Source organism: Vombatus ursinus, unplaced genomic scaffold (assembly GCF_900497805.2).
Source record: "Vombatus ursinus unplaced genomic scaffold, bare-nosed wombat genome assembly UNPS02013950.1, whole genome shotgun sequence".
NCBI classification, from domain to species: domain Eukaryota; kingdom Metazoa; phylum Chordata; class Mammalia; order Diprotodontia; family Vombatidae; genus Vombatus; species Vombatus ursinus.
The window spans coordinates 3,524,087-3,550,327 of NW_020953728.1; the positions used below are offsets into that span (position 1 = coordinate 3,524,087).

A 26,241-nucleotide genomic window follows, 5' to 3' on the forward strand; every position below is an offset into this window, starting at 1 on the left:
AAAACCTGGAAAGACTTGTATGGACTGATGCTGAGTGAAGCAAGCAGAACCAGAACGTTGTACACAGTAACAGTCACGTTGTGAGATGACTAACTTTGACAGACTTAGCTCTTCTTAGCAATGCAAGGATCTAAAACATCTCCAAAAGTCTCACAATGGAAAATGCTATCCACAACCAGAGAAAGAACTATGGAGTTAGAGTGCAGATCGAAGCACACTATTTGCTCTTTTTTTTTCCTCTTCTATTTTGTTTTTCTTCTTTCCTGTGGTTCCTCCTACTGGTTCTAACTCTTCTTTACAACATGACTATGAAAATATGTTTAATAGGAATGTATATGTAAAGCCTATATCAGATTGTGTGCCATCTCAGGGAGGGAGGAGGGGGAATTTAGAACTCAAAATTTTATGGAAGTGAATGTTGAAAACTAAAAATAAATTAATTAAAAATATGAAAAAATATTTTTCTTTAATGGTTTTTTGCAGAATCTTTTCTTGCCGAAATTACAAATATGAATCAGAATTGGTTTCTGGAAGACAGATGATGAACACTCCCCCTCCTCTTGGTAAAAAAGTAGAGACCATAGATAGGTACTATCAGATGCAGTTCCTGTGTTTAACAGTTCTGTTGTTTTTTCTTTGTGACAAAGGAAGGTTAGATAAGTTTAATCAGGGAAATGTTTGAAGTATAAAAAATAAAGGAATCAACAAAGCTCTTTTTAAAAAATAAAATAGAACTATGGTATTAATTTACTCTGGCATCATGACTAAATAAGACAGATCTGGAATGAAAAGAATTCTTAAAAATCACTGCTCTCTGTGACAACACAAATGACCATAGAATTTCCTGTTTTGTTTTTACATACTTTTTGTTTGGTTTTGAGAAAAGACTGTTTTCCTCATAGAGAATCAGGAGTGTTTCTGAAGCAATATTACCCTTAAGGCTTCTAATTTATTCCCATTTATCTTCAGAAGTTCTGTGTTATAACCCAAGTCTCTCCAACAGGTAAGAGTGAGAGTAATCAAATTTCCTACCTTGAACGTAGTCATATTTTACTGGGCCTGCAGTGAAGACTTAACAATACAAGGTCCTGAGACAAGTTTCTATGTAAATATGCAATGAGAGTTTGGGGGACTGAATGGGAGGGAGAAAATATCGATATTATTTGAATGATACCTTTTTTTTCTAAATAACTGCTTTTTCTAAAAGCAGATTCTGGTAGCTTCTTCTTCAAGGTAGATACTTCCATAACATATTTAGCATCTAGTTGCCGGGGTCTATCAAAAGAAAACCAGTGTAATACAAATTAATTACAAATATACTTTTCAAATCTCAAATCTGAACTCACATAAAAACAAAATTCTACCATAACTACAACCCTTATAATTCAATAATCTACAGATTCAGTAACTTGAGGATTAAGAAATGTCTACTAAAGAATTTGACGTACAAATTCTTTTAAGAATATTCTGGATATTTAAGGCAGGTTCTAAGACATTATCTAAAAATATGATGAACATCTAAGTATTGCCCAAATCCTTCCCAACTACATCTTGAAAAGTTGTGGCTGATTTTTAAGCTCTTTTCCAAAAACTTTGGTTGTGACTGATAACCACTAGAAATGAGCCACAAAATAAGATACAAAGTTTTTTTTAATACTTAATTTCCCTGTCATCTTTCCAGAACAAAGGTCAATATCATCACTATGTGAACAAATTAGAGTAGTTGTTTTTATAAAGTGCTTATCTAGATTAAAATAACCCAATTTTGAAACTTTTTACTGATTTCTAATACTACAACCACCACCTACTGCTACTTCTACTACTAGCTCACTTTTATACAGTCCTTTCATTTTTGCAAAGTGCACAACTCTTTGAGGTAGGTGCTATTAATATCTCTACTTCGCAAATGAAAAAACTGAGGCTCAGCAACATTGTAACTTGTTCAGGGTCACATAGCTAGTAGGAGTCTAAGGCAAGATTTGAACACAGATTTTCCTCTTTCCATGTCCAATATTCTATCACTACCCCAGGCTGCCTTTCACTAACAGAAGGGGAAAAAAATAGAATTGTTCTGCGATGAATGAAAAGTTGGAGAGACATAGTTTCTGAGTAATAATTAGTTATTACTTATGGCTAGCAAATAATTAATAGATTGAGGTCAGTGGCCTTCTCTCATAAACCAGAGGAACCCTGGAGGCCCCAGAATGCTTAAATACCCTTGAGAAGGAGTTGTCCAGAACAGGTGGAAATCAACTCTGACTGGTGAACAATGACAGAATGAATATTATAAGAGGTGGGTTTATTCTAATGAGGGGCTGGGGGACATGAGAGACAAGTCACTCTGGGACAAAAAGACTTATCTCAAGCCAAACCTCTCCTGCCTGGGCAACCTATACAAAAGGAATCCATCTCCACCCAATCAATGAACAACGAACAATGGTGGGGTAAGAATTCCACCTAGATAAGATGGTCTCAGTGGGGTGAATTTTTTGGGCAGGATGGTAAGGCTGGACTTTGAATGAGGAAATAGAAAGGGAAAAAATCTGGATCCTCTCCCCTTCCCCCACCGTATTAATTGGTTATTAATAATCATTTCTCTCAGTTCCTTCCATTACCTTGACATTTAAACCTACACTTTCAAACAGTTGGAATATAAACTAAGAGATCAATGGGAAACCACACAAATCTACTGGAAGATTACTTCCCTCCATATGATACAGATATGATCGCAAAGTTACCATATATTGCTACTAGAGACATCACATATTGTGAATCAAACAACACATTTAGAGGATTGCAATAACCTGTTACGGTATTGTTATTCCAGGGTTTAAAATAATGCTTATGATAGAAAGAAGCTTCTTTTACACATTTCATACATGTATTGTTTTCCATCAGACATCTTTCCCCCTATCATGTTACGCCTGATGATGATCCTCATTCTTCTATGTATTATGAAGACCGTAACTTACTTTGTGGAAGGTAAGGAAGCAAGAAGTCAAATACAAGGATCTGGATAAGATTTTATCTTTATTTGTAAGGCTAAAAAAACTTTAACAATGACAATTTACATTTCTACTATAATTTTAGCATTTCAAAGTCACTTTACTTTTGTTATTTGGTTTTAACCTATAACAATTACATAAGATTGGCAGGGCAAGCATTATCTAATAGATCAAGGAATTTATATGGAGAGGTTCAAAATGATTTGCTTAATATCACAGAGCTAGTTAGTGGAAGAGCCAATACCAAAACCTGGATGGGAATTTCAAATGTCCTGATTCAGACATACCATTGTACTAATTCTCTAAAAGTCAGGCACATATCTAATATGAATATAATCCAAGTTTCAAAATGTATATTCTTCTAAGTATTATACCAGTATCAGGAGAAAATGAAAGTAAAAAACTTACAACTGGGCTGGAATCACTGCACCGTAAGGAGACCAGAGTGTTAAATCACATATCAGTTGTCCCTGAATAATTAACTGCCCTCTCCAGGGGGAGATGAGAACTGTGAGAGGGAGGAAAAAGTGGGAAAAGAAAAATTGATAAATACACTCAGAATTAATTTTTAAGAATCTAAATGAAGGGTTAATTAAATATTCCCTTACCTTCATCATCAAAGTCAATCCTATAGGAAAAGGGGAAAAAAAAAGCAAAAAAATTTTTTATAAAAACATAGGATTCAAACCAGGAAAAATAACTATTCAAAAATTACTTACATATTTTTATGAGTAAAAGTTGACATCCTGTTAGGTTCACTGTACTGAAAAGCTACAATTACGTGAGGAAGAATTTGCCTGGGTCGTTGAACAACACTGTTGCCTAAAAATTCATAGAGGTAATACTAAAAAGGAAAAAAAAATATTATAAGGTAATAATGCTGATTATGTGCACATTTTACTTGAACTTTAAGCTACTCATAAATCTACCACATTATATACAAAAATATTTATTATAGTCACATTTATTCATTGTCCATTTTAAGTGATTATACCTGACTCAGCTTAAAGGCTCGAAAGCGGCTTGTCTTGAGAGAAAGTTTGTTGATATTTGCAGCCACATGGCAATCATAGCCAAAAGATGGACCGGTATAGTTAGTTGTATAATTCTCAGGTACAGCCTTGACTTTTCCCTACAATAAACATAATAATACTAATCAGAGGCCTTCAAACAATAAACTGAAACTAACAACACAGTTTAAAAGTTTTATTAAGAATTCAATCCTACATCTGGATTAAAACAGTAAAACTGGCAAGATTAATGCATATGTATTTCAAGCTAAGATTTTAACTATAATTCAACAATGTAGTTATAACTCATTATCAAAAAATCAGTTAGCATAGAAAGCAAAGCAGTAAAATATAGGAGGTGAACTTTAAACTATGTTTTAAAAAATGTGTAAGGAGCCATGAGAGGAAAAATAAAGGCCCTAAGATCCTACATGCCAAAAAAAAAAAAGACTAGATACAAACCATGCCTATGACAAAAGACCCCAAGTGGCCTGAAATAAGTAAAGTTTCTAAAGAAACTTTAAATATTAAAATGGAAAGTTTTGGGGCAGCTAGGTGGTGCAATGGATAGAGCACTGGCCCTGGAGTCAGGAGGACCTGAGTTCAAATCTGCCCTCAGACACATAACACTTAACTAGCTGTGTGACCCTGAGCAAGTCACTTAACCCCACTGCCTAGCAAAAACAAAAAACCAAAACAAAACATAAAATGGAAACTTTAGTCTAAGTCATCATTACCAATAAGTCAAGGCACAAGAGTAACAAGACTAGGGCAAACTGCTATGAAATCAGCAAAAAACGTGAGGAAGAGCACTTAAATTACCTGCTCTTATTGAACATTAATAGGCTACTACCAAAAAAGGGCCCATTTCCAAAAGAGAATCAGTATTATGGATTTTTTTAAAATTCTGATTCTCTCATGTTCCACGTTTGAGAAAACTAGGATACGTAAGGTACTACTTTTCAAGAGAAAAAAGAGATTGCAGATTATCCTATGGTTCATGTTGCTGAATTAAAAGCAATAGTGTAATGGATATAAGAACCAACTAGATAAAAGCCAACAGAATTAATTTTTCGAGTGGCTACATCTAACCTGAACAAACAATGATTTGTGTGTAGCAAGAGACAAAGATCGACCATTTCAGTAAAATTTCATTTAAAACACAAATTTAGAAAATATTATTTAAGTTGACAAGAACAACAAAGGCAAGGGCTGTGTGTAAATCATTTTTGTATCCACTATTATAATGCCACCCCCAAGTCTGCCTTGTATATCTTAGGTGCTCAGCAACTATTTGTTGAATGAATAAAAGCGATGAATGAGCTATGAATCTCATTTCCTAAATTAATCAGTATTTTCACAGCCATTACAAAAAGAAATTCCCACAAGGTAATGACATTCTAAGGAGATTAATTATGCATTCTGTCTCTCTAGAGATATACAAATTCTTGCCTTCTTAGTAAGAGGACAATTTGATTCATACTTTTTAACAATCCTAAAGCTGAAGTGAGTAATTTATGATAGCGAATTCCATTCTCTCTAAAAATGCATTTTTGAGATCTCATCTGTCTTACTGGGGGAAACAGCATGGTGCCCATGGGACAAGGCCAGGGGACGTGGGTTTGAATATTGGCTCTGCTACCTATATGACCTTGAGCAAATCAACTAACCTCTCTAGTTTGCAAGTTCCTTGTTGGTAAAATGAAAGAGCTAGACCAGGTGACCACCAAGGTCCTACTTAAAGCTCTATATCCATGATCTATGATAAACCTAAATCCATGATAAAGCTCTATGATCCTATGCAATCACTGAGTTAACTGTAATCAATAACAGATTATAAACAAAATATCTATTTTATTATTTTAATGTTTATAAAATAGCAACCACATTTTTTTTCAACTTAGATGGCGCATCTTTCTAGTGATGATATGCAACTATGGTCTATGCTTCTACACAAAACATAGGGAAATAAATGTTAATAAATTTTTGCAATAAAATTATATAAATACATATATGCTTTACCTTAATTAGATTAAAAATGACAATGTAGCCAGATTTTCCATGATACCAGGGTCTTGGATAAAGGCAGTCTGAATATTTAGAAATATATACACCTATAAGTGTACAAAAATATACATGAATATAAGAATCTATTAACTGATTTTAAAGAGATTATCTATAAGCATAAGAAATGTAATATAGAACATTCAAAACTTAAGTTGGCCCTACTAGAACTGAAGATAGAAATTGAGAACAGAGTTTAAAACTAACTTCTAGAAACAGAAAAGAAACAGATTACCTTATATACATCTTTTACTTGTATGAGAAAATCATGACAGTTTTAGACAGTGACACTCTCTTTTCAAAAGCAACAAGAGTAGAAATGCTATTGATTAAAACAGGAACACTTTAACAGTCTATATTTAAAAACGCAGATTGAATATATTTAGGCTTGGTTTCGAGAATGACCACCATGCTTAAAAATTAAGAAAGAACTACAATCCAGTAATTGACAAAAAACCTGTTAAATCATACTAAGTACATCTCATTCATATTTAGTATATAAAATACATTTAATAAATCATCTGTGCTTCAGTATCTCCATCTGTAAATGGATAGCAATATTTGCCATAACAGTTTCTTCATTATGACTATTAACAATAGTTATTTCAGATATTTATAAATAATGTGCTAGGAAAGTTCAAAATGCTATTAACTATATTTCAATCAATCTGTAGATACCCTTTTCTGAAAAAGCTATATAAAACAATATAATATTTAACATTAGAAAATTTTCTGGAGTAAACATAAATCTGATTAGACTAATAGTCTTTGCAGACCAATTTATTTAAAACATAAAGGATGGCCAATTTCACTCACACAAATTTGTAAAGATATTACGTAAAACATGACATGAATATGGTTATGTATAATTTTCTAAAAGGAGAGAGAAAAAATAACACTTAAAACAATCTTTATACTTGTCTTCACACACTAATTCTGATACAGGATACAATTAGTAACTCAATTTGCAAAGCACACTACTACAGAATTAAACATGGCTGGTTAACAGCTTAAGCATGGCACCTCCTATTTTCAACAGGAAGGAGACATTAGAACAAAGGTGAGATTCTATGTGGTTGTTTTATCACCCAATTTTGTGGCTAGGCTTACCAAGGAAGAGGGATGAGAAAGTTAAATAACTTCACACATCTATCTAAGAATACTCAAATGTTTTAATTCTTTTTGAAAAATCACTAAACCAGAAAACATCTGGTAATCTGATTCCCAGGTTATTTCACAAGAAATATACTACCATATACTAAATTAATACTTTTATGCTCCAAAATTGAGGCAGCTAAAAACCAACTGGCAATACTACATGTATCTTTATGCAAACCTAAACCCTTTGATTCTATTTTCTTATCCCTACCCCAACATAAAGAACCAAGACATCAGAATATAGGCAGTACTAGGTACAACACAGGTATAAACAATAACATTACAAAGGAAAAATAACCATTTTCCCTCATATTTAAATTTAAGTATTACATTTTTTCCTATAAAAACCAATCCAAATTAGCCCTAGCTTCGACTCAAAGGATCTAATCAGAACCTAGAGATCTCTTAAAAACTCCATAAGCCTTTCAATTTGTTACCTTTATTTTCCCTGGCAGTCACCATATTGTCTGCTATTTTCTAATTTACTGGTGGACTCAGTTTTCTGGTCAATGCTCTCCTTAGGTCCTATAAAGTTTTGCTCTCCAAAGCAGAGAAGCATGGCCCAAACTTAATTTTAAAAGTGAAGAAATTCATTCCTATATTTAAAGTCACGATACTTATTAAATCTGTTACAGAGATAAGACTCTGTACATAGATTCCCTTTACAATTATGAATTTTATAACCTTACTATCTTAGCAAAGCACAGCAGATCAGTTAAATATACTTTAAAATCTTACCTTTTGTTGGATCACCCAAGGTAGTGACACTACTGCTGCCTACCCACAGTCCAAGTTGACACACTAGTTTAGCCTTTAAATAGAACAAAAGAGTTATAATCAATAGCTCATGCTTTTAAGGCTATAAAAGGTCTTTAAAATAATCTAATCCACTTCCATGATTTTACAGATAAGCAAAACTGTGTTCATCCACGCAGAGAATTAGTAGGGTGGGAAGAGAAGGCGAGTATCCTAATTCCCTAAGTCCCAGGTTTTCTTCACTATCAATTTTTAGAAAAGTGACAAAAATTTTGCCTTCTGTATTGAGTCACTACCAAGAGCAAGATGAAATTTTCCTAAAATTCAAACACTATGGGAAACATCATGAAAAGATAAAATTTTAAACCAACAACTCACTGCTTTTTTTTGGGGGGGGGGGGGCTAGAGTTTGAGCATGTGCCATAGAAATGTCTATATTTCCAATAGTTAAGGCCCAAAACAAATTATAGTTGGGTTCAGATCACCAAGTGAGAAAAAATCATTTATTCTACCAATTATGTATACTAATATGCAAAATATTATTAAAATTAGTACTTTAGTAAATAATTATTCATTAACTGAGAACAAGAAAATGGGAAAAAGTTTCCAGGTCTACTGGTGATACTCCCTAAGTGACCCTAAACAAGTTACCAAACTTCCCTGGGGTTCAATTTCCCCATTTGCAAAATGAGGAAGACGGTATTAAATTTTCTTTAATTTCTTTTCCAATTCTGCAAACTTATGACTTTAATGTTAACCTACCCTCCTTCCTCTTGAACCTCAGACAGAGACTTCTCTGGCAGACTGTCCCCACTATTTACTCTCTGTAATTTTCAAATACCCTCATCTACCAGCTGCTTTCCCTTGGTCAACAAACACACCCAATTCATGCCTTTTCCATTCCTAAAGAAAAGACAAACCCTCACAATCCAATTATCTCTAATAACTATCAGCCTATATCTATGCTCTCCTTCAAGCTAAAATATTTGAGAAAGCTATTAGGAGTATCCCCTTCCTCTCCTCTCATTCTCTAAACTCCCTGCAACTGAAACTTTCTCCAAAGTTACCATAACTTCTTAACTACCAAATGTAATAGATTTTTCTTAATCCTCATCCATTCAGTCTTTTATTCAGCCCCTGACAATGCCAATAAATTTGATTCACTTCCACTTATACTGCTTATATCTTGTATGTACACAGTAGTCTGCAGTTTCCTCAATTGGAATATGAGCTCCTTCAGTCAAGGATCCTGTTTTTTGCCTTTCTTTTTAACTATAGTACTTAGCACAATGGCTAGCATGTAATAAGTGCTTAATGAACGTTTACTGACTGACCAAAGCATTGTCTTTATTGTCTTTAATAATTACCAATAAGGGAATACTGCTAAAAATTATATATTTACAAAATTATAAACTTCTCTAGGCACATAACCTGAACACGGCAGTACATTTTCCTACATTTAAAACACTAACTCTAAAAGACAATATGGCAGTTTAGGTTTCCAAAGTTAGATCTTAAAGTCTAGAAAGCACATTCCATCCTGAAAAAAGCCACTTACTTTAAAAATCTCTCAAAGGTGTCAAGAGACACTATAAAATTAAATATAACATGGAAAAATGAACCAATTTCTCCTCACTGAAATGCAATAGTAATACTGAGCATCATTTCCCTTTCCCTGCCCCCACATTCCCCACTGCCTCCCAAAGCTGTAAGTTTATAAATGTATTTGAGGGCAGAAATTGAGGTTACATTCAGATTGTTTTTCTTGAAGATAATTTTTGAATAATTTATTTGCCCTGCCATTATACACAATGAAGAATCAAGAATCCTATAAGCTTTGAAGGCCAATCTAAAAGATGTGTAGAACTACATTTTGTACATGAATTTTAATTTTTAAAATTCAATAAATTACCTTACCTGATTTTCGTTGTCAAACAGAAGAAAACCACAAGTTTCACGAAGTTCCTCTGTAGTGTAGTCACTTGCTTTCTTTTGTTGATAAAAAGTTTTATACTACATAAAAGAGATTGAGCATTAAAAGCTATCAATGTGCTGTTTTGTCTGGTAAATAAATATAGAGTATTTGCCAGCCACCCTTCTCCTAAGAGACAGGACTTGAAAGACAAATAAAATTTGCTCTTTTTTCCCCTTTTTTGACTCAAAGTCAAGAAGACTGGGGTTTAAGGCTGACACACACTGGATATGTGACCTTTAATACTTTAATCTGCAGAGAAACTGCTGATCTGCATTGGTGGAAGAAATTCCTGGAAGCTTTTCTATGCCAATGGAATCATGGGTCTTGTAAAATATATGTTATTCACACACACACACACACACACACACACACACACACTTTTATAAACTACATCCCTGAGGATGATTAGTTTATATTTATTCAAACTGAAAAGCTAAAGCTCAAATGACAAAAAGTGACTAGTATATTTCTTCTAAAACTAAAAAAAAATTTCCTCACCTCCTTTAAGAAAAAGTCATTTTTCACCAAAGTCACTTCACTGTAATGAAAACCATTCTCAGATGAAGAGTCCAAGTAAGAACTATGCAGTACTGAAATTGCTCTTTGGAAATCAGAATCTGAAGTCACTGATAATTTCTGAAAAACTGTAAAATACACAAGGAAAAGTCAATTGTTATACATAACACAAAGACTGATATAAGAGACTCCAAATATCACTAAATATTAATATTTAGCCAGTTTAACTACTAAATTAGATGATTCAATTCAACAAGCTTAATATAGGCAAAGTGCAGGAAGGTACAAAGACAAATAAAATAGTCCTTGCTTTCAAGAAGCTTACATACTCCCATGAGGCAATGGCATGCACCCATATGAGTATAATGAGGTAAGAGGGAGCACTAACAACTAGAAAATTCACAGAGGAAGTGGATTCTCAACCATCCCTAGCTCAGGCTAGTCCAATGATTCAGGTTTGGGATTGGAATACCATGCAACAGTCTTGGAACACAAAACGCAACAAATACAACTTAGGAGTTAAAAAGGATAAAATTCCTAGTTGATAAAATAAAACGTCATTTTACATCTGCATTCACCACCAAAGACAACATTAAACTAGAAAGGCATCTCCATAGAGCAGTGGAAATTCCACTAAATCTCCAACTCACTTACTCCATATAGGGTAGGCTTTTTACAACTTTAGTGCTCTTGACCAATGAAGTTCTGAGGGTGTTCTTTTCTCCTTAAAGAGAAACCACTCCAGCCTACATAAAATAAATGCTGTTCTTAAGTTGAATCTTGAAGGAAGACAAGGATTCTAAGAGGTAGATGTCAGGAGAGAATGCATTCCAAGGATATGGAAGGGCTTGGGTGAATGCATGAAGGTAAAAGATAAAGCCAAGGGTTGAGAAGATAGGATTTAAGCCCAGCTGGCCTGGAATACAGAATCCATGAAGAAGTACAGTATGAAGAAAGGCTATAAAAGTAGGACTGTGAAAGGACTTAAATGCTAGGTAAAGGTGTCTATATTTTGTGATGGGGAGAACTGACGGCCTACAAGCAAAGGAATAAACACTGCCGGGCTTATGCCTTATCAGGAAGATTATTTTGGCAACTACAAAGGATGGACTAGAGAAGAGCCTGGAAAAAGGAAGGATGTTACAGTAGTATAGATAGGAGTTAATGAGAACCTGAACTAGAGTGGTGACTATGAGTGGAGAGAAGGGCATGAATGTGAGAAATGTTAAAGAGGTAAAATCAATGAGACCTAGCAATGGACTGAACAGGAAGGAGAGGAAACAAGATGAGGAAGGAGAGCACTACAACTATAAAGAATAGTCAGAGCAGGAGTCAGAGCTGAAATTCAACAGGGAGGAGGCCAGTTTGGCTGCAAAATAGGATAAGTATTGAAAAAGAGTAATATGCAATAAGTCTGAAAAAGGTAGGCTGAGCAAGATGACTGCCTAAATGCAGTCATCTCACATCAGAAAAAATGCTGCCATTTCCACCAGAATGAAATCCAATGAGAAACTACAGTAAGGAACTTCTTCAACCCCAGAACTGTACAAGAGATCAGCCTAAAGGACAAGGGCAAGAAGAAAGTGTCGCAAGCAAGGCCAGCTCTAGCACAAGATAGTGGGGCTGTAAACGGGCCAGAGAAACTTTTGCCTGCAATGCTCTGTGCCCAGAGGCAACAAAAGCCAAGGGTACTCCTAGAAAAGGGACCCTGAAGGCCCCAGTTAATGGCAGTGGTCAGTGTAGGGCAGAGTAGATATTCAGACTTCAGACTCAGATATTTCAGGCTCAAGGGATCTGAGGTACTTTTTACTGTCCTGAGATGCCAAAAAGAGCACTGAAGATCCAGCACTCTGAACCTCAGGATTCAGGAGATCCTAACTATGATATTTATACTCGAACCCAAGGAGGACAAGCAGGACAAACCACCCCACCCAAAAGCACAGGAGGGGGCAAAGCTGGGACCTGGGACAAAGTTCCAACTCAGCAACTAAAGCTGCAGAGATGAGTAATTTTTTAAAAACATTAACCAGTATGAAAATAATTGTAGCTCTAAAGGTCCCTCATAAGAAAGAGCAAACAACTCTATACTAACTACAAGTAGAGACTCAAAAGGAAAAAATGAATTTTCCACAAGGAATATATGAAGTAATAAAGTAAGAGATTTAAAAAAAAATGAGATAAAAGTTCTGGAGGAAAAGATTAGAAGAAAAATAAGTAGCTCAGATGAGAAAGTGGTAAAGTTCATCCAAGAAACAGATTCTGAAAACCAAGAGACCAAATACATCAGTGATTCCATGAAACAGCAAAAAATATTGAAACAAAACCCAAAAGATTGAAAAAAAATGAAACAAAACATCAGATACCTAGTATCAAAACCAAGTGACCTGAAAAACTAGTCAAAGAGAGAGAATTTAAGAATGTTTAAACTCTGAAATCATGCTGCTGTCATTTTTTTGTAAAAAGGCCTGACACCTTATTTCAAGAAACAGTAAGTGAAAATTGTCCATATATATTAAAAACAGAGGGCAAAATGAAGATAGAAAGAATCCACTGATCATTTCCTGAAAGGAACCTTAGAAATTAAAGTCCCAGGAATGTTACAGATAAAATTGAGCTCTGTATCAATGAAAAAATTCTGAAAGCAGACAGAAAGAAGTTCAATGAACAAGAAACCAGTCAGGATCACACAGGCTCTGGCAGCTTCAACTATAAATAAAAGGAGACTTTGTAATACAGCATTCCAAAAGTAAAAAGATATAGATTTACAACCAAGCATAACTTAACCTGCAAAACTAAGTTTTTACAGGGGAAAAAAACAGACCTTAAATGAAACAGGAGGACTTTCAACCATTTCTAAAGAAAACACCAGAACCGGCTAGTATTTTGAACTTTGAAATACAAACACAAAAGTCCAGACAATGAGAGAAAGTAAGTTTATTTGGAAGGAGCTGTATAATGATGTAGTGCTAACATCTAACATGGGGAGAAGAAACATTCTCACTCCTCTCCTCTGTACCTTCCCAGGCTCTGACTTTACTGTTTCAGACTCTTCCTTCCCAAACTCAACACTACAGTTAACCAATTCAACTCCACACAGTTTTCTGCTATCATCCCCTTATCCTATCATCATCCCGAGCCAAATCGCACCTAAATTAGTCCATTAAATCCCATCACCTGCCTTCTCTGCTCCTATTTACATTTTGCTACACAGAGCTGGAGGAAGTAACAAAGCTATGCTGAATGGGTTCACTTCAAATTTATGTTAGCTAACTTCATTTGGTATTCACTACAGCAAGGCAATCTTTTTATTCCTTCCAACTGATTCTTTATTTCACTCCCACAGAAAGTATTTCAAACCTTCTCTTCCCTCCTCAAGGCTCGAATACTCCCAGCCCCCCACTTCTTCAGTTGCAAATCTCATTTCTTACTTTACTGTCTTTCTCTTCATTATAAAACCCCTAGACTTTATCCCCTAGTCTCTTCTCCTTTTCCCTATTCTCTGATGAGGCCCTTCTCCTTGCCAAATTCAACTCTTCTACATATGCCCTTCATACCAGAATCCTCCCTTCTTCTCCAGAAGATTGCCTCCACAATCATCCCCTCTCTCTAATCTTCCCTGGTGCTGAAATATATACCCAATTCTCCCCCTTCCTTAAAAAATCTTCACAAGACCCTACCATCTCCTCAAGTAATTTTCCTACATTTCTCCATCCTTTCTCACCAAATTCCTTGGGAAAAAAAAAAACAAAAAACAAAACCTTTCACTTTCTCTCCTCTCACTCACTTTACCCACTGCAATCTGGCTCCTGACTGCAACAAAAACTACCTGCACCAAAATTATGAATGTTCTTTCTTACTTGCCAAATCTGATAGTACTTTTTTTAAGTCTTCATCCTTCACTATTTGAGCAGGAAGCTAATTGAACAGTTAAGCCTTAGTCTTCTGACCCAATTAAGTCTTAGAAAAGGATAGCTTTGCTCTCTTTAAGGAAAAACTAGTCTAGTCTAGATTACATAGAATAGATGTTGCTCTTAACAGAGTCGATCAGGAAAAAAAAAAGAATTGCAATCAGCAATGAAGACTCACTTAAGATTAGAAAATACTAATTTATAACGGGTTAACATGTGTGCCTGAATTCTCCCACTGGCATTGAGCAACACAGAACTAAGTGCAAAGGTGGTGACTGGAGGAGGTCCAGGGATGAGGATTACAAAGTGTGATAGTTCAAAGGCATCGTCTAGATGAATAGATGAACTACAGATTTTGGACCATGAAAAGAGGAAAGTAAGTCCAGAGAATAATGTAATGGATTGAAAGAACACAGAGAGATAAAGAGAACAGAGCTTATAACAAAGATGAAGAAAAAGTATAGAAAGACTGGGATAGATGTAAAATGGAAGGCTAGGAGATTATAATCAGAAAGGGGAACTTAACAGTTTGAGATCATGAAGATAACATATGGATGACAGAAAGAGAAAGTATGCCCCTAATCCTGTGGTTTATCTAAGGTCATGAAAGTTAAGACTAATGACTTAGGAGGCCAAGGTGTTTGAGGGGACATTACATGTATACTGAAATAAAAAAAGTATGAATTAAGGCAGAGGAGGAAAGGAAAACTGAACTAATTTCTAAACTCTTTAAGGATAATAGCATCCTGGAGGCAGGTATAATACAACAAGATGAATCTGGACATTAGACAGATAAAGACAACTGCAAAGAAGGAAAAAGCTGCAGAGTAATGACAGCCAAGGGAAAGTCCAGAATCCACAGTGGGCAACAAGGAGCGTCAGTAACTCCTCTTCCTGGCCCAATGTGTTGGGAAACATGGGAAAAGTATAAAAAAGCAGGGCAAAACAGTGTCTTATGTGAACAATCCGATTACTTTTTAACATAAGAAGATGGAAAGAGTATGAAACAGAGGTCTAGGATGAAAGAGAGTTTAACAGAACACACAGTTTTCAAGACACACAACAAAATAGGAGATCGGGGGGCAGCTAGGTGGCACAGTGGATAGAGCGCTGGCCGTCGATTCAGGAGGACCTGAGTTCAAATCCGGGCTCAGACACATAACACTAGCTGTGTGACCCTGGGCAACTCACTTAACCCCACTGCCTAGACAAAAAAAAATAAAAAAAAAAGAAATAGGAGATCAGAAGAAAACTGTGGAGGGACATCACTGAAGTGGATGGATAAAAGTACAGAAAGAATTATGAGGAGAAAGAATTTTCATTTGAGCAGATGACAACTCTGAATCACAGAGTTAAGGAGAACAAGATACAGGAGTTTGCTAGGCATAGAATGGAGGAACAGAACCAACTGATCAGAGCTTTCATACTCCACTCTTGGAAACCATGGAAGCTCAGTTATCAAATGGCTATAATTAGTGAATCTAGGGAGCCTCGTTATGCAAATAAAGTCCCTACGTTGTAATGAACTCATACATTCAGTGTAGGCTCTGTACCTTTGCCTCAAGATGTCAAAAATAAAGCACACCTAATAAAATATCATATACCTAGAGCAACTAACTCAAACCAATCGAATAATCATTTATTTAATGTCTACTATGTACAAGATATTTTTACTAGCTGCTGAGGATACAAAGTTGAAACAAAAACAATTCTAGCTCTCAGAGTTTATGTCTACTGGAGCATTGGGTACACCATGTAAACATAAATATACATAATAATAGGTGGGAGGGAGCATTAATAACTAAAAGAATTAAGAGAGGCTTCCTCAGAAGACAGTCCATGAGGATAGCCTTGAAGGATACTAGTACTTCTAAAAGGTGGAGGTGAGGAAGGAGTACATTTCAAACATGGTGGACAGCTTGTGTAAAGGTACAGAAAAAGGAGATGGAAGGAGATGGAATGTTGTGTTTGGGGAACAGCACATAGACCAGTTTGGTTGGGATACAGAGTGAATGAAAAACAATGTGCCTGAGAGGTAGCAGCATAATTAGTAATTTTCCTAACTGTTGTTCATGAGTGATTGTTAGTAAAACTAAAGCAAAGCAGAGGGAGGGGTAGGTTGAAAGGGAGAGGAACAACTTATTAGAGCAAGGAAGAAAATAACAGTACCACATATATACCCATAATCTTTGTGTTTCTTAGGAAAATTATGTGAAATGACAAACAGCTCATGAACTCATTAAATGGAATGTCATTATCTTAGTATTAACATTCACTTCACCTGTCTAGGCTAAGAGTTCTAAAACTTTTTTGGGGCTCCAAACTTCCTTATTACAACCATCCTTCCAGTCACCCAGGTTCAGAACTCAGGTGTCATCCTTGACATATTCTCTTGCCCCACACCCCCATATCCAATCTGTTGTCAAAGTCTGTCAATTTTTATTTTCATAACATCTCTCATAAGCACCCTCCATTCCTCTAGTCTAACACTGCCACCACCACCTCACACACCTGGACTATTACAACAGCCTGCTGGTTGGTCTCCATGCCATAAGTCTTTGCTCACTCCTGTTCACCCTCCACTCAGCTGTCAGTGATCTTAAAATGAAGGTCTGACCATGTTACCTCATCTCCCTCTACCCGCCCCCAACAACTGCAGTGGTTCCCTATCACTTCCAGGATCAAATATAAAATACTCTGTTTAATGTTAAAAGCCCTTCTTAACTGCTTCCCTCCATACCCTACATAACCTCACATACTCTGCAATCCAGTGACACTGGCCTCCTTGCTGTTCCTTGAACAAGACATTCCATCTCCTGGACTACATATATACATATATATGGGGGAGCGTAGAGAATCAGGTTTAAGTGACTTGCCCAGGATCACACAGCTAACTAAGTGTCTGAGGCCAGATTTGAACTCAGATCTTCCTGACTCTAGAGCTAGACTAGGGATAGTACCCTATCCACTATGGCACCAAGCCGTCCCTTGACTCCATGAATTTTTAATGGCTGTCCCCCATACCTGGAGTGTTCTCCCTCCCCATCTTCTCCTAAGTCTTCCCTGGTTTCCTTCAACTTCCAGATAAAGTCAAAACTTCTACACGAAGCCTTTTCCAACCCCTCCTTAATTCTAGTGTCTTTCCTCTTCTGATTATTTCCAATTTATCCTGTACATAGCTTGTTTGTAAATAGTTGTTTATATGCTGTCTCTCCCATTTGACTGTGAACTCCCTGAGAGCAAGAACTGTTCTTTGCCTTTCTTTGTATCCTCAGGATGTAGCATGGTGCCAGGCACTTAATAAACATTTATTGACTGACACACTCTTTAGTTTTTAACAAACCTTCCCATATTCCCAATTTAATACAAAATAAATTATATTATGCATATGCACATAATAAATAAAAGAGATGAATTTTTCAGGCAACTAGGTGGCAACATGGATAAAGCACTGGGCCCAGAGTCAAGAAGACCTAAGTTCAAATCTAGCCTCAGACACTTGCTAGCAGTATGACCATCCTGAGCAAGTTCCTAAATCTGTTTGCTTCAGTTTCCTCAACTGTAAAATTGAGACAATAACAGCACCTAACTCGACGGGTTGTAGTGAGAATCAAATGAGACAGTATTTGTATGGCACTTTGCATAGTTCTTGTGCCACACAGGAGGCACTATACAAATGCTTATTGATTTATTTCCTTCCTTCCCTTTCTCCTAACTTTTTAAAGAAAAATTACCCCCTTGACAAGTTTCTCATACATCCTGAAGGTATGTTTGGGTTGAGAACCCCTAATTCTAGACTCTAACCTCTCAGGGTGAGCACTGAACTAGTTCGTCTTTAAAATGAGGGGAGTGGAACTAAATGATCTCTAAAATCTATTCAAGTTCTAAAATTTTATGACTTTTTCTGTAATAGACTCTGAGCCCACTGACACTAGTATGGTATCCAAGACCATGTGGAGAATCAATAAATGTCAACTGCAAAAAGAAATTATGATCAGTTGTTTTTCAGTCATGTCTGATTCTTTGTGACCCCATTTGGGATTTCTTGGCAAAGATACTGGAGTGGTTGGCCATTTTCTTCTCCAGCTGATTTTAAAGAAAAGGAAATGAGGCAAATAGGATTAAGTGACTTGCCCAGGGTCACGCAGCTATTAAGTGTCTGAAGCCAAATCTGAACTCAGGAAGATGTCTTCCTGACTCCAAACCTAGCACCACCCAGATGACCCACAAAGAAATAGCCACTCATTTATCTGGCTTTATGTTTACAAAGTAAAAGGCGATGTTTTTTGAAGATTCAGTTGAGAGATTTCCCAAACGGACTGTAGCTTAAGCAAGTATAAAATATAACATGGGATGGGGAAATAGGTAAAATTATTACTCATTTCAATAATAGAGGCTTTGTTAACTAATCAAAATTTCTCTGAACAGCTTTCAAAGAATGCTTTCTAAGAGACTGGCAGAGTAACTATGGAGAAAATTCAGAACAAGGCATCATGGCTCTGGAAAATAATTACTATAATTTCCTATTTAGTTTGAGACACTGAATAATAATCTCTCAGATGTTTGTGAATCCACAACTGAATAGTTAATAGTTTGTGAATCCACAACTGTTTTCCATTGTCCAGGTCCTAGTCATTATATTTTGCAACACTCTTCCCTTCCATTTTCATATCTCATTACAGAAACTTGATGGGATTTGGATACTATCAGACCTAAACAACTTTCAATAGAGAGAATAAGAAAAAATAAATGCATTTTTATTCTTATGTTTTTCATTCCAGTCTAGTTACAGATGGTAAGACAGACTTGTGTTCTAAACCCTGAAGTTATTACATATCTCAGTTGTCCCACTGATGACTAAACTTAAGTACAGTTGGCTTCCCCAAAAAACTTACTTCAGTGAATCTTCTATTTGTACCTTACGTACTACTTTACTCAAAATAATAAAACTCAAAATAAAAATAACTATATAAGTATAGTTATATTCTTTGCAAAATATTTGAACATTGGTTCAGTATATTAATAGATCTGTTCAAACCTCACACAAATACATTTTCCAGTATTGTAGACAGCCTGTTCATTTGGCTTATCTTTCACATAATCCTGGATTGATCCTTTCTTATTTAACATACTCAAATATTTTCCTGTTGCCAGTCTGATATTTTCCATCTTGCTCACTCTCTAATGAAAATACTAATAAAAGAGGAATAACCTGAGGTTCATGCACTTTTAAAAATAATTCTGATAACTGTTATTTCAATATAATTGGTTTGCTTTATAACATATATTTTATTTTACATATTTAAAAATATTTTGAAAACTACAGAATATCATTAACACTGACTCAAAAATTTTATACAAAATACTATCAAATAGACTACAGTGATTTTACCCAAGAAATTATTCATTATGATCAAGCAGGATTTATAAGTGATGCAAGATGGTTCAACATTAGGAAAACAATCAATATAATTAATTAATCATATTAAAAAACAAAATATACAAAACTACACGAGCATCTCATTGCATCTGACAAGCTACAACACTCTTTTACGATAACCCTACAAAGTATAGGTATAGAAGGACCTTTTCTAATATCATAAAAAGCATCTATTTAAAACCAAAAGCAATCATCATATACAACAGGGATGAACTAAAACCTTTTAGCTCCTAAAACACACAAAAGACTTATATAAATTCAATTTCAAAGTGTCCTTTAAGGTAAAAAAACCACTCTGAGAAAGGTTTCATAGATGTCACTAGACTGAAAAAAGGGTTCATAAACAAAAAATCTCTATCGGTGCATTAGACATAGAAAAGGGAGGAAGAATTGGAAAAAACAGTATTAATTAGTCTCTGAAAAATACTCTTAAGTATTAAATAGTCTCTGAGACTATTAATTAGTCTCAGAAGTCTCCGAACATACTGTTAATATTTAAAGACTTTGATAAATATAAGGCTGAAAATGTACAACTAATCTGTTAGTACTTAAAAATATAGTTATTCTGATGTTGGGTGTGAAAAAGCCTTAAAGTGCTCTATAAATGTTATTACTACCAAGGTACTCAGAAAAACACTACCAGTCAAAGAAAAAAAAATATTTTCCCCATTTTACAGTTAAGGAAATTAAGGTAGACAGAGATTACTTGCCCAGGGTTACACAGCTAGGAAGTGTTTGACGCTGAATTTGAACTCAGGTCTTTTCTGACTCAAGACCCAGTATGCCACCTCATTGTTAGTAATAAAAGTACATAGAAAAAAAAATTGGATAGGAAACTGCTACCTAGTATTTTCATTAAATGTTTAAACTTTCAAATTCTGGTCATTTTGAGCAGTCACACAGCCAAAGACACAACTATATTCCAATAAGGAAATGTTCAAAGGCAAACAGCAACTGGGGAAGTGACTGAAAAAGTTGTTATTTTCTGAATGAATGAAAAATAAACACTATAGGTCAAAACACTAGGAATGTTATGAAATAAATTTCCCTTCAGAACTTCAATGTCTTCAAAAGGAATTGAGGGAGTTAAATAAGAAAAAAGCAGAACAGTTGGCTCTGGGAAAATGGGAGTGCAGGAGCTCTGCCTACTTGCAGCCCACAGCCCATGCAGCTCCAGTGCTCCATGGTCACCTACCACCACCTCGACTCTATACCCAGAGAAGTGTTTAGACCATATCAAACAAGAAAAATATCTATTTAACCTCAAGTTTGCTGCAAGTTTGGTTGATAAGAATGCCCAAAAATATAATAAAGAAGAAAAAGTTGAAAAGACAAAGATTAAAAAGGCCATTAAGAAGGGCAATACAGAGGTTGCATGAATATATGCTGAAAATGCAATCTGCCAGAAAAACCAAGCAATTAATTTTTGAGAATGAGTGCTCTAGGTGTGGCAGCTAGAACGGCTATGACAATGAGCAAGTGTAGTTAAGTCTATGGCTGCTACACTGAAGAGCATGCTTGAACCATAAGAAGATATCTGCCTTAATGGACAAATCTGAAGACCAGTCTGAAACATGATTAGACATTTAAAGGCAACAAAGGGAAGATGTTACAAGCAGCATTACAACACTAACAATTTCCTTCAAGAAATGGCAGGTGTGGAGCAGCTAGGTGGTACAGTGGATAGAGCTCCAGCCTTGGAGTCAGGAGGACCCGAGTTCAAATGTGGCCTCAGACACTTGACAGTTACTAGCTGTGTGACCCTGGGCAAGTCACTTAACCCCAATTGACTCACCAAAAAAACCAACCAAACAAACAAACAAAAAAAGAAATGGCAAGTGAAGCGGGCCTTGATCTCAACATGGAGCTTACAAGGGTCAGATTAGTTCTGTTGGTACAAGTTTGCTTCAACAGAACAGGATCAACTATCACAGAAACTTGCCCCTCCTTACAAAGAACTATATGGGGATGTTCACCACACTTTCTCCTGAAACCTCATGCATGATAAATGGAATATTTAAATATTCTCTATTTAATAAGATGCTTTGGGCTTGCACTTCTTTACAAATATAAATTTGAGGGAGCTTGTACTCTAACTGGATTTTTAAATTCTGAGAAGTATAAGTTAAAATGTGAAGGATGTCTTTTGCAAGTGTCTTAGGTTGGAACTAGAGTTCAACTCATTCTGGGTCAAAATTCTAGTAACAAAATACAGCATCTCTGTTTAGAATTATTGGTTAAGTTGAAACATTTTAAATTTGGTGTTCTTTTTTTTCAATCTTTGAAGAACTGAGATGATACCAAAAAAAGTAGGAATGGAATAGGGCAGGGAGATCTCTCATTTTCTCACCTAGCCCAATGACATCATTCCCCATTTTGGGATAAAGAGTATTGTGTGCATGATGGCCTTTTTTCACTCTACATTCATATTTTACACTTAAATTACCATAGGCATTTTCACACCACACTTCTATTGTGTGTGTTCTGTAAAAATCTTCATGAGATGATGCTCTTCACCCATAATCACCTGGCAAAAACTACCATACTACTTCATTTGCATGATTAAGAGATTAAGACTCATTCGAATTTGCTATTTGCAAGATCTAGTGATTGTTAACTCTCATTTGAACTTCCTTAATTGTCTCTTTGATGAAATGTTGAAATGCTAGAAGATTGTACTATTCCTATCAGGTTTTTGCCAGGCAGTATTTTGAAGTATATTAATTTACATGGAATTCTTACCATGCACATTCCCAGAGACTACTGTTGATTCATTTGGGAAAAACTCTAACCTAATGTTTTGTTTTAAACAAGAATTTCAAGAACAAAGAAATCAATGGTGCTTTCCTCAAAACTAACTGTATTAGTCTCACATCATAAAGCAGGTCCTTATTACTCACTGGGAATCTTAAAGTAGATTGGGAGATTTTAAATTTGGTCATATAAGCAACATAAACACTCATCTAATCAAATGGAATTTAAAAGAGTTTGGGGGTCTTTTGGAAAGGAATGAGTCATTAAACTTTGTTGCCCAACTGTACTTCATTCAGCCTCTTAGAACAGCTTGGTTAAAAGAATCCATTATTTGGAGATGTAGGGTAGGGTGTGTGTGTGGGGGGGGGGGTGTTAATCCCCTAGATGATTTACATGTAAAAGAATTCCAGCTAATATTTTTTGATTTGGGTTTTTAAAAAAAAAAAAGTTTTATTGTGGAAAGAATCTCACTGTTAACATGGTTATAAAGGCATTCAAAGCACCAATTATAAGATCCTTTTGCCAGACCTTTCTTAGCCAAATGTTCTCCATTTATCCAAAGTGGTTTTTTTTTTTTTTTTACTGTGAATGAGAATGTGTTTCAATGAAAAAATATATGACAAGTAAACATAGTAACAAAAAACTGTGCTGTCCACTGAGCACAACACTTCATATATACAAGTTTCTTCGTATGTGACTGTGGTGTTTCTGTTTTCATATGGACATCTTGCATTTGGTTAAATGAGTGATTAAGCGGATGGTGTTTGTTTCAACTTTAATATCCTAAGGAGCCAGAGAAGAGAATTACTATAGACCAAAATGCCTACGAAGTAAACTCTCCTTATTTTCGATTGCTGAAGTAGGTATATTTTTCTTTTAATTTGGATAAAAAGATTAAATTAAAAATCTATTAACTTACTAAAAAAAAAAAGGAAAAGAAAACCATAAGATCTGGGGGTGGGGAGTAGATCAGATTTGTTCTGTGAGTTTTTAAGAGGATAAAGAGAAGGGAGAATAAAAGGAATACACTGGCATAAAAGGGAAGAGAAAGGGTGGAAACTGCTATTTTTCATAAGGGGGATACATGGGAAAAAGAACATACAAACATGAAGGAAAAGGACTGGAGATATCAAATGAAATTCACTCATAAAATGGACAAAGAGGGGTTGAATACACACACACATACAAAACACTTGTGTTGGAAAAAATCAAATTAAACAGGAATACAAGGTGGAATGTGGGGGTGCAGTTTAGATAGGAGGGTAACACTGGAAAGGGAACTTCATGATGATGAAGATGGGGATTAAAAGAACCACAATCAAAAGCGGTACCTTAGACTGGCTTTTAGATAATTGTGGAATGACCAAACAAATTGTGGTAAAAGAATGTAATGGAATATATTATTGCGCTGTGTTAAGAGATGACAAAAGACCAGATTTCAGAGACTCCTGGGCAGTATGAATTCATAGTGAAGTGAGCAAAAATTGAACAATTTATACAAGGACAGCAACACTGGGACACTAGCCAAAAATGGTTGAGTCAGAGAAAGCAGTATATAGCCCAGCTGTCCCCTGTAACTACTTCAACAAAGATCTATTAGGAAGAATATCAGGAGTTCAAGAAGAAAACATAGTGAGTCATTTTCCCAGATCATGGAACAGGAAATAGACTTGGCCTTAGGAGAAGACCTGTAGCTAGCGGAAGGGCTGAAAAGGCATTGTTTCTGGGCAGTGAGTGGTCATGTTTCCCACAGTACCAAGGTCTACCTGTACTATGAGCTGGAACAGAAGTCGGCCTGCAACTATGCTTCTTTGATCTTAGACAATCGATCATGATCTAACATGGACATAAGAGATCTGAAGCTTAGTTATTCTTCTAGGGGATCAGACCTAACCTGAAACTGTCATAAGAGAAGGAGCAGGAATAGAACTGAGGAATAGTTGTGTGGCACAAACTCCAAAGTGAGGTTGTGTACACAGCCCCCAGACAGGACTGAGGTCTACAGCTGAATGAGTAAGCCAGGGAGCTCTAACTAAGGGGAAGCCTAAGGTTCTATTGCTCTGAACCTGAAGAATCTTCAAACAAGTAGATGGGGTCTAGGGGTGGAAGTTTGCTGGAGGCCCAACTAGGTGAATCCCAGAGTTCTGTGGCCCAGCCTCAAACCTGGGTCAGAACCTTGCAAAGTTCAGTTCAACAGGACAATGACCAGACTTCACCTTAGCTCAGACTAAAAGTTTACAAATCCCTGATCTGAGCTGCACCTAAGACCTTGAAAGACAGTACTCAACAGCTGGAAAGGAGCAGAAAGACCCTGAAAATAGAAAACAAGACCAGACAAGACCCTTGTACTCCCTCCAGAAGGAGCGAGCCAGGCTCTCTCAAAGCCCTAATTTGAGTGGCATAATAGATAGCGCACCAGCCCTGGAGTCAGGAGGACCTAAGTTCAAATTTGGTCTCAGACCAGAACCTTGGCACTTACTAGCTTTGTGACCCTGGGCAAGTCACTTAACCCCAATTGCCTTGGGCGGGGGGGAAGAAGCCCTGATTTGGGAAGTAAGGATGACTGAATGAATAAACAAAAAAAGACCTCCACAATAAATAATTATTATGGGTTCATAAACTCCCACCAAATAAACCTAGAAAAAAACAATTCCAAAATTCCAAAGACTATAAAAAGAAAGAGATCTTTAAAATGTTATCATAGGGCAGCTAGGTGGTACAGTGGATAGAGCACTGGCCCTGAAGTCAGGAGCACCTGAGTTCAAATCCAGCCTCAGACCAAACACTTGGCATTTACTAGCTCTGTGACCCTGGGTAGGTCACTTAACCCCAATTGCCTTTAAAAAAAAAATGTTATTATGAATGAAATTAGAGTCCTAGAAGAGAGAAATTGGGGGGAGGGGGGAAGAAGAGAACTTTGGAGAAAAGGCTTGAATTGAGAATTTAACAGCTTAGTGTAAAAGGTATATAAAATCTTACCCAAGTAACCCAATTTAAAAATTGGCTCAAAAAGAAGCTGATGATTCCATGAGATAGTAAGAAATGTTGAAAAAAGCTAAAATGAATTAAAAAAAAAGAATATAAGAAAATATAAGGTACCTCATATGAAAAACAACTGATCTGGGAAATAAATTGAGGACAGACCATTTAAGAATCACTGGGCTCTCCAAAAATTATTTTTTAAAAGCTTAGACACTATTTTTCAAACAATCATGGAAAAAACCTAGCAAGATCCAGAGGACTATGTGGAAATAGGAAAAAATTCACCCATTACTTCCCAAAAGAAACCCAACAAATGGAAACTCCCAGGAATAAGAAGCCACAGTCAGGATGACACAAGACTTGGCAGCTATCATAATGTAGAAGAGAACATGAAATATCTGAAGAGGCAAAAGATATTGGTTTACAATCCAAGATAACATACTCAGCAAAATTAAGTATAATCCTAGAAGAGAAAAACTGGATCTTTGATGAAACAACAGACTTTCAAGAATTCTTAATGAAAAGAACAGAACTGAGAACAATTCTTCTGAAATACAGGAGTCAAGAAAGACATAAAAAGGTAAATACAAATGAGCAATCAGAGGGAACTATATACAAGATCAAAGTGTTTACATTCTAGTAAAGGTACATGATACACAGATCCCTTTAGGAC

The 26,241-nt window shown here is 35.9% G+C and overlaps 1 protein-coding gene across 2 annotated transcripts in view; it reads right to left on the reverse strand.

Moving 5' to 3' along the window:
* TASOR2 (transcription activation suppressor family member 2) overlaps positions 1 to 26,241 on the reverse strand; it is a 110,759-nt gene that overhangs the window by 49,648 nt on the left and 34,870 nt on the right. The window contains exons 1-9 of one of the 2 annotated variants that reach the window (XM_027858929.1): positions 10,467 to 10,601; positions 9,911 to 10,006; positions 7,976 to 8,048; positions 6,038 to 6,129; positions 4,000 to 4,137; positions 3,725 to 3,849; positions 3,614 to 3,633; positions 3,414 to 3,513; positions 1,175 to 1,275 (exon numbers count right to left, since the gene is read on the reverse strand). In XM_027858929.1, the coding sequence (XP_027714730.1) occupies positions 1,175 to 1,275; positions 3,414 to 3,513; positions 3,614 to 3,633; positions 3,725 to 3,750 (247 nt within the window). In that variant the 5' untranslated portion in view covers positions 3,751 to 3,849; positions 4,000 to 4,137; positions 6,038 to 6,129; ... (1 more) ...; positions 9,911 to 10,006; positions 10,467 to 10,601. Of the gene's footprint in view, positions 1 to 1,174; positions 1,276 to 3,413; positions 3,514 to 3,613; positions 3,634 to 3,724; positions 3,850 to 3,999; positions 4,138 to 6,037; positions 6,130 to 7,975; positions 8,049 to 9,910; positions 10,007 to 10,466; positions 10,613 to 26,241 lie in introns of those variants that run through there. The other variant, XM_027858931.1, reaches the window with a different exon arrangement.